At 30.9% G+C, this 9,478-nt stretch overlaps 1 protein-coding gene across 1 annotated transcript; it reads left to right on the top strand.

Annotated features, from left to right (window-relative positions):
* Positions 1–925: 925 nt before the first annotated feature.
* Positions 926–2,176, top strand: LOC150023143 (uncharacterized). Its single transcript, XM_090297734.1, has 4 exons — positions 926–1,017; positions 1,554–1,753; positions 1,902–2,035; positions 2,090–2,176. The coding sequence occupies exons 1-4, from the start codon at positions 926–928 to the stop codon at positions 2,174–2,176; spliced, it is 513 nt and encodes a 170-aa protein (XP_090153860.1).
* The last annotated feature ends 7,302 nt before the right edge of the window (positions 2,177–9,478 follow it).

Below are 9,478 nucleotides of genomic sequence, written 5' to 3'. Positions count from 1 at the left end.
GCAAGAGAGCCTTAGAGGTTTCATAGTTTTATTTTGAGCTATGGATATGTAAATATTTGTATTTCTATAAATCCTAATAATGTATTAGGAATGTTTTGAAAAACTCCAAGTTTGTATAGAAACGGGTAGAACTTTTATTGTAATAATTAGATATAAATTATGGGGTGTTACATTTAATGGTATCAGAGCAGTTCATCCTTAGGATAACCTGAGGGTAGTGGGTTTATTCTCTTTCTCCTGCGTGTAGATTTTTGTTTAAGTCTAGCCTCAAAAACTTAGTTAAAGGTTTCTAATAAGATGTTTGACAAAATTGTTTTTCTTGAAATCTTGTTTGTGTTCGAGTCAAGTTAATTGTTATGAATAAAGATGGAAGTATTAAGAATGAAAAGAATCTTGATAGAGTGGTGAGGGTGAACACTCATGACTAGATCAAGATTATTTTCTATCTTAATTCTAAGTAGCTAGAGTACATTTTAGAGATAAGTTTTGATTGTTTTTTTTACCTCTTTCGTGTGATTATTTCATTGAAGTTAATTTGTCTTAAAGATGTAGTTGGAAAATTTTAGTAATTTCTAACCCAATTCTTTATGTGCTTAGTAGATGGCACGTAGAGATGATGGCAACAGCCTTGCAACAACAGAGTGCTACTATGGCACAACAACATTAGACCACCCTTCATGAATTAGAAACAATTAGATTAGCAGCTGAAGCATCTCAACTTCATCAACAAACCCATACCTTTAGTATGGAGGATTTTCTGAGACACAATCCACCCAAATTTAATGGCAAGGTAAATCCAGATGGAGCAAACCAGTGGGTGAGAGACATAGAAAGAATCTTTGAAGCTACTCAATGCCCTGAAGAGAGAAAGTTATCTTATGCCATCTATATGCTTATTGAAGAAGCTGAGTTTTGGTGGATAGGCATGAAGCAAATGATGGAAGATAAAGGAGAACATGCCACTTGGGAGAACTTCAAAGTAAGATTCTTGGAGGAGTATTTTCCTGATAGTGTCAGGTATGCAAAAGAAATTGAATTCATACAGCTGAAACAAGGAAATCTTTCAGTCACTGAATATGCTACTAGGTTCAAACACCTAGCTAGATTCTACACCCAGACCATCATTGAGGCTTGGAGATGTAGAAAATTTGAGTTTGGGTTGAAGCAAGAACTTAAAGAAGTGGTGATTCCTATGTCCATTAGAGATTTCCCTGCTCTAGTGGAGAAAGCAAAAATAGTGGAGAGTTTGAAAAATAGTAGCAGACTTGCTAAGCCTCAAGCATGCCTAAATATGAAGATAGAAAGAAACCTTATTTCAGGCCTCAATCTTATAGCAGCGGAAGACCCAGTTCTCAATCACCACCTAGTTTCAAATGTTTTAGATGCGGTGGGCCACATGTTGTTAGATTTTGCCCTCATTCAGTGCCAAACGTTACATGTGATAGATGCCATAGATATGGTCATGCTATGAAGGACTGTCGTGCCAGAGTTCTAGTCCCAAATATTACTGGAGTGCAGCAAAATAATAATTAAAAACCCAAAGCTATTGGCAGAGTTTTTGCTATTAGTGGTGCTGAAGCTTCACAGTCTGATAGCCTTGTTAGAGGTATTTGTTCTATCCTTGGAACACAGTTATCTGTATTGTTTGATTCTGAGGCAACCCATTCTTTTATATCTTTTGATTGTGCTAAGAAACTTAAGTTACCAGTCCGAGAATTAGAAATTGAGTTGGTGGTATCTACACCAACAGAAGGTATTTATAGTAACTTCTTCCATGTGTGTTGAGTGTCCAGTAATTATAGATGGGCGGAGATACAAAATCAACATGATTTGTTTACCTCTAAAAGATTTGGAGGTTATATTGGGAATGGATTGGTTGTCTGATAATCATATCCTTATAGATTGTGGTCGGAAGAAGTTAATTATCCCTAAATTAGAAAGAATGCAAGTTATCTCAGCTCATCAGTTTGAGAGAGACATACAAGAAGGTACAAAATGTTTTATGCTCATGGATTGTTCTATAGTTACTGATAAAGTACAAAAAGATATGTTTGTAGTTTAGGAGTTTATAGATGTATTTCCTGATCAGATTCCTAGACTTCCACCTAAAAGAGAGATAAAGTTTGCAATAGATTTGATTCCTGGAGCAGGCCCTGTGTCAATTTCTCCATACTGAATGGCACCAGTAGAGTTAGCTGAATTGAAAAAACAACTAGAAGACTTATTGGAGAAGCAATTCATTCGACCTAGTGTTTCTCCATGGGGAGCTCCAGTGATATTAGTGAAGAAGAAGGATGGTTCGTCACGCCTATGCATAGATTATAGACAATTAAAGAAGTTAACAATAAAGAATAAATATCTTCTTCCTAGAATTGATGACCTGATGGATCAGTTGCATGGGGCAGTTGTCTTTTCTAAGATAGATTTGCGCTCAGGTTATCACCAAATTTTAGTGAAAGCGGAAGATGTTCAGAAGACTACTTTTAGATCAAGGTATGGTCACTATGAATTTCTGGTTATACCATTTGTTGTGACTAATGCTCCAACTATTTTCATGGATTATATGAATCGGATATTCAGACCTTTTCTTGATAAGTTTGTGGTAGTGTTCATAGATGATATCTTGATACATTCTCATACAAGGGAAGAACATGCAGGACATCTTAGAACTGTCCTGAACATTTTGAGAGAAAAACAGTTATATGCTAAACTTTCAAAATGTGACTTCTAGATGTCAGAAATACAATTTTTAGGACATGTCATCTCTGCACAGGGAATATCAGTAGATCCTTCTAAAGTGGAGGTTGTAATTCAGTGGGAACGTCCTAAAACTGTTACAAAAATTAGAAGCTTTGTGGGGTTAGCAAGATATTATAGGAGATTTATAGAAGGCTTTTCTAAAATAGTGGCTCCTTTGACCCAATTGACTAGAAAGGATCATCCTTTTGCATGGACTGAACAATGTGAGAGAAGCTTTGAAGAGTTGAAAATAAGGTTGACTAATGCTCTTGTATTGACAATCCCTGATACCAATCAGTCTTTTGAAGTTTTCTGTGATGCTTCCTATCAGGGATTGGGTTGTGTTCTGATGCAAAATAAGAAAGTTGTTGCCTACGCTTCTAGTTAGTTAAAGGCGCATGAAAGAGACTATCCAATTCATGATCTAGAATTGGCCGCAGTTGTCTTTGCTTTAAAAATATGGAGACATTTTCTTTATGGAGTTAGTTTTAATGTGTTTAGTGATCATAAAAGCTTGAAGTATTTGTTTGATCAGAAGGAGTTAAATATGAGGCAGAGGAGATGGATTGAATTTTTAAAGGACTATGATTTCCAGCTAATATACCATCTTGAGAACACAAATGTTGTTGCAGATGCGTTGAGTCGTAAAAAGATACAAATTTCGTCGCTTATGATTAGAGAGATAACATTGATTGAAGATTTCAAGAGTATGAATTTGGAGGTTTCCATGTCTTCAAACTGCATTAGTTGTAATACACTTGTTATAACTAATGAATTTCTGGAGAAGGTGAAAGAGAAGCAGTTGTGGAAGATTCAAAATTGAAGAACTTCATGGGCTTATTAAATACTGACAAAGCTAAAGACTTCTCTTTAGGAGCGGATGGTATTTTGAGATTCAGAAATAGAATATGCATACCAGAGGATAATGAACTAAAGCAAACAGTGTTATCTGAAGGTCATAAAAGCAAACTCAGTTTACATCCAGGAATGACCAAGATGTATCAAGATCTCAAGAAGTCTTATTGGTGGCATGGCATGAAGAATGATGTAGCTAAGTTTGTAGCTGCTGGCTTGACTTGTCAGAAATCAAAGATTGAACATCAACGACCTGGAGGCATGTTAACTCAGTTAGACATTCCAGTGTGGAAGTGGGACAGTATCTCAATGGATTTTGTTACCCACTTACCACGTACTTTGCAGAAGCATGACTCTGTTTGAGTCATAGTGGACAGGTTAACAAAGACGGCACACTTCCTACCTATAGACTTGAGAATCTTTATGCGGAAGTTGGCTCAGATTTACATAGATGAAATAGTCAGATTGCATGGTGTACCCTCCAGCATAGTTTCAGATAAAGATCCCAGATTCACCTCTAGATTCTGGCAAACACTTCAAGAAGCTTTGGTGACTCAACTCAAACTTAGTTCAGCATACCATCCTCAAACTGATGGACAATCAGAGAGAACTATCCAGTCCTTAGAGGATTTGCTTAAGACTTGTGTGTTAGATCATTTGGGCAGTTGGGATGAAATTCTACCACTGGTAGAGTTCACTTACAATAACAGTTACCAAGCTAGCATAGGAATGGCTCCTATCGAGGCATTGTACGGAAGAAAGTGCAGGACACCTCTGTGTTGATTTCAGGATGGTGAAAGTGTGTTAATTGGACCATAATTAATACAACAAACCAATGAGAAAGTCAAAATGATTCAAGAAAGATTGAAAACATCTCTCAACAGGCAAAAGTCGTATGCAAATCAAAGAAGAAGATCTTTAGAATTCTCTACGGATGAGCATGTCTTTTTGAGAGTTACACCGTTCACTGGTGTAGGAAGAGCACTCAAATCCAAGAAATTGACTCCTAAGTTCATAGGACCTTATCAAATTCTCAGGAGAATAAGTCCTATGGCTTATGAAATTGCTTTGCCTCCTCCTTTAGCTAACATTCACAATATTTTCCATGTATCCTAGCTAAGAAAGTATGTACCTGATCCTAGCCACATTCTAGAGTCTGATTCCATCCAAGTGGAAGAAAATATGTTATTTGAAGTGAAGCCAATCAGAATTTTAGATTCACAAGTGAAACAACTTCGTGGAAGAAGTATTCCCTTAGTGAAAGTATTGTGGGATCTCATCTCTGGAGACTCCACTTGGAAAATTGATGAGGAGATACAAGCATCATACCTTAATCTCTTTCTTGGTAAGTTCATTTTCGAGGACGAAAATTTTTGTAGTTGGAGATAATGTAACAACGCTTTTTTTAAAAAAAAGCTACAGACCCCCTTTGCCTTCATTTTTCTTTTTTTTTTTCTCTCTCTCTCTCTCCATATATATTCTCTTCTCTCCCTTCTCTCTCTATTTTCCCTCCCAATCTTCATCTATTTTAGAATCTGATCATACCACGCTGTAGCTAAGGAGTTAAGGAACATTTCTATCCCATCAGATTTTCAAACAGAGTAAGTTCATTTTTACTCTAAATATCCTTTGTTCTCTATTATTCCTTAGGATTTAGTCATCAATCTTGGTGGGTCAGTTGAGAAGTTTAATCTTCTCAACTTATTCTACTATATACTGAATTTTTGTTCCGTTTGGATAATTTGCATTAGGCCCGTAAATCTTGAAGCTTATCAATACAGTGGGAGATAAAATTATAGAAGTTGCTTGAAAAGCAAGCAATTAAGGTAAGGGAAGCTAAATTTAATTTATAATAGAACCCTAGGGTAGAAGATCTGGATGAGGAAGGGACGTGGTCCCAATATTCAATTTCTCTTGCAAGGATGTTGTGTGTTTATATATTGGGTTGTTTGTTTATATATTATTTAAATTTGTAAAAATATTATATTTTGATGGTTTAATATTTAAGTGTATTTTTTTTTATGTTAATGATATTGTATGATGAAGTGGTGTGGAATTGAATTCATTCATTTGGGATAATGTATGGACTGATGTTGTTGTGTATTAAGTATTGATGCTTATGTGGTAATAGAGATCTCCAAGCTTCACTGATGTTCTAAGTCACATAGACTAAGATATCAGGTGGTGAGAAGCTGATGGGGGAGTTCATGCACACCGTGACATATGAAATGCACGGCTTGGGTTGTATTGAACTTACCCTGATCCTTTATGTTGGATTCGCTGGTAATCTTTGGATCAAGTGTTAGTCTCTGGTAGGACTTACTTAATACGGGTCTTCTGGAAGACATTGTTTGTTCAATATTTTGGATGTGTAGATCCATGTGAGATCTATGTGATTGTTTTATTGTTGAGATTTGAAGAAAATTGAATAATTTTAGAAATTGATCATGTAATTTGGTTTTCTCTTTGGATTTAAGTGTGTATATTATAAAATTCTATTTTCACTAGCTTACCCTTACTTTTCTTGTTGTGTTTGAACTCCGATGACTGTACTATGTACACGAGCAGATGACCATAAGGTGCAGGAGAGTCTTAGATGTTTCAGAGTTTTATTTTGAACTATGGATATGTAAATATTTGTATTTCTATAAATCCTAATAATGTATTACGAATGTTTTGAAAAAAACTCCAAGTTTGTATAGAAACGGGTAGAACTTTTATTGTAATAGTTATATGTAAATTATGGGGTGTTACATATACTATTATTATTATTAATATAATTTATATTATTATTATTAATATAATTCATATTATTGTTATTATTATTAATATAATTTATATTATTATTTATTATTAATATAATTTATATTATTATTATTATTAACATAATTTATATTATTATTAATATAATTTATATTATTATTATTAATTTAATTTATATTAGTATTATTAATATAATTTATATTATTATTACTAATAATATAATTTATATTATTATTACTAATAATATAATTTATATTATTATTACTAATAATATAATTTATATTATTATTATTATTATTAATATAATTTATATTATTATTACTAATAATTTATATTATTATTATTAATATAATTTATATTATTATTACTAATAATATTATTTTTATTTTTATTTTTATTAATATAATTTATATTTTTATTATTATTAATATAATTTATATTTTTATTATTATTAATATAATTTATATTTTTATTATTATTAATATAATTTATATTTTTATTATTATTAATATAATTATTGTTAATAATAATAAGTATAGTTTATATTATTATTATTAATATAATTTACATTATTATAATTAATATAATTATTGTTAATAATAATAAGTATAAATTATATTATTATTGTAACAGTATAAAAAAAAGTAATGAAGCAGAAGCCAAAGCCCCCGCACAAAACTTTTCTTTCTTTCTCTCTTCATAGTCTCTTCTCTCTTAATTTACTCTGTCATTCTTCATCTATTTTAGAATCTGATCGGACCACATTGTAGCTGGTGAATTAAGGAACATTTCTACTCTATCAGATTTTCAAATAGAGTAAGTTCATTTTTGCTCTAAATATCCTTTGTTCTCTGTTTTTCCTTAGGATTTAGTCATCAATCTTGGTGGGTCAGTTAAGAAGATTAATCCTCTCAACTTATTGTACTATATACTGAATTCTTGTTATGTTTGGATAACTTGCATTAGGCCCGTAAATCTTGAAGCTTATCCAGACTGTGGGGAATAAAATTCTAGAAGTTGTTTGGAAAGCAAGCAATTAAGGTAAGGGAAGCTAAATTTATTTTTTAATAGAATCCTAGGCTAGAAGATCTGGATGTGGAAGGGACGTGGTCCCAATATTCAATTTCTCTTGCAGGGATGTTGTGTGTTTATATATATTGGGTTGTTTGTTTATATATTATTTAAATTTGTGGAAATATTAGGTTTTGATGATTTAGTATTAAAATGTTATTTTTTTATATAGACTTTTGAATATTGTGGATCACTTTTTGAATGATATTGTATGATGAAAATTGTATGAAATTGATGTCATACATTTGGGATAATGTATGAGTTGTTATTTGATGGTACATTTAGTATGAAAAGCCTATGTTTAACGGAGATCCTCTGGCTTCACTGATGATCTAAGTCATGAAGACTAAGATATTAGGTGGTGAGAAGCTGAGAGGGAGTTCATACACACTGGGTCCCACTGTAGACACTTAGTATTGGATGTTTGAACTTACCCTGATCCTTTCTATTAGATTCGCTGGTAATCTTTGGGTCATGTGTTAGTCTCTGGTAGGGGCATACTTAATGAGTCTTCCGGAAGACGAAGTGGAATTGAAATGAAATCCAATGATTATGATTGAAAATAGATCCATGTGTGGTCTATATGAATGATGGAATTTGTATTGAAATTTTACATGAAATCATTTAAAGAAATGTTTATAAATTATTAGTCTAAATTGGTTCTATTTCCATGAATTATGTTATGAATTTTCTTTGCACTAGCTTACTCTTGCTTTTTGTCTTGTGTTTGAACTGCGATGATTATACTATGTACACGAGCAGATGACAATACAGGTGCAGGAGAGCCTTAGAAGTTTCAAAGTTTTATTTTGAGCTATGGATATGTAAATATTTTTATTTCTATAAATCCTAATCATGTATTAGGAATGTTTTGAAAAAACTCAAAGTTTGTATTGAAACTGATAAAAGTTTTATTGTAATAATTATATGTAAATTATGGAGTGTTACAATTATAATTATAATTATTTTATAATTATTATTATTAATAATAAGTATAATTTATATTATTATTCTTATTATTAATATAATTTATATTATTATTGTTAATATAATTTATATTATTATTATTAATATAATTATTGTTAATAATAATAAGTATAAATTATATTAATAATAATAAGTATAAAAAAAATCATAATATGTCCGAAGAACTTGGCTGGTCTAGTGGTGAATGCTTCTTTGGTCACTAAAAGGATTTGACATCAAGTAAGAAAATTTTACCTTATTTGCCTTTGTGCAACACAAGACAATCAAACATAAACCACAATTATATTTAAGTAAATATTAAAAATAATTATATAAATTTTTTTAATTAAAAATAATATTATTAATATGAATATAATCTATGCCTATATATAAAGGGGATTCTCCACTTTAACTGTTCTATTTTTTTTCCCTATTTTATCCTTACTTCATATTTTATTTTATTAATTTTTTTTTTGGTTATTTGGACATTTTATAATTTTAGAAGTTAATAAAACAATTTTTTAATTTTAATTTTTTATTTATTTATTAATTTTTTTTTTGGTTATTTGGACATTTTATAATTTTAGAAGTTAATAAAACAATTTTTTAATTTTAATTTTTTATTTATTTATTGTCATTTAACTGGTAGGATAGTTGAGAAATTAGTAAGTTATTTTTATGTTTTAAACTGATATTCTTCTTTATTAAATAAGTAGTTTTTTAATTTTAAAATTTTATTTTATTTGTTCTCACTTAACTTGCAAGGAAAGTGGAGAGATTGGTAGTTAATTTTATTTTATTTGTGGTCACTTAACTAACAGAGTGGAGATATTGATTATCCTATTTAAAATAATTATCAGAATTAGTTTTGAATGTAGAACAATTTTTGAATTTTTTTCTCTTAATTTATCTCTCTCCTTCCTCAAATATCTTGAAACTCAATAACATATCTCTCATACATACAAATACACACACACACACACACACACACATATATATATATATATATATATATATATATATATATATATATATATACACACACCTATATATAAAGGGGATTCCCCACTTTAACTGCTCTGAA

The sequence above is a fragment of the Phaseolus vulgaris genome, chromosome 11, assembly GCF_051622355.1.
Source record: "Phaseolus vulgaris cultivar YP4 chromosome 11, ASM5162235v1, whole genome shotgun sequence".
NCBI lineage: Eukaryota > Viridiplantae > Streptophyta > Magnoliopsida > Fabales > Fabaceae > Phaseolus > Phaseolus vulgaris.
Note: the sequence above shows the minus strand (reverse complement) of the source record. Positions and strands in the feature narration are given on the sequence as shown.

What these genes read in the sequence shown, in the direction of transcription:
- LOC150023143 (XM_090297734.1), top strand. Translation starts at nt 926, where the DNA reads ATGAAGCAAATGATGGAAGATAAAGGAGAACATGCCACTTGGGAGAAC. An exon ending in GGTATCTACACCAACAGAAG is followed by an intron (nt 1,754 to 1,901) that starts GTATTTATAGTA and finishes ATATCCTTATAG; the next exon opens with ATTGTGGTCGGAAGAAGTTA. An exon ending in GTTCTATAGTTACTGATAAA is followed by an intron (nt 2,036 to 2,089) that starts GTACAAAAAGAT and finishes TTTCCTGATCAG; the next exon opens with ATTCCTAGACTTCCACCTAA.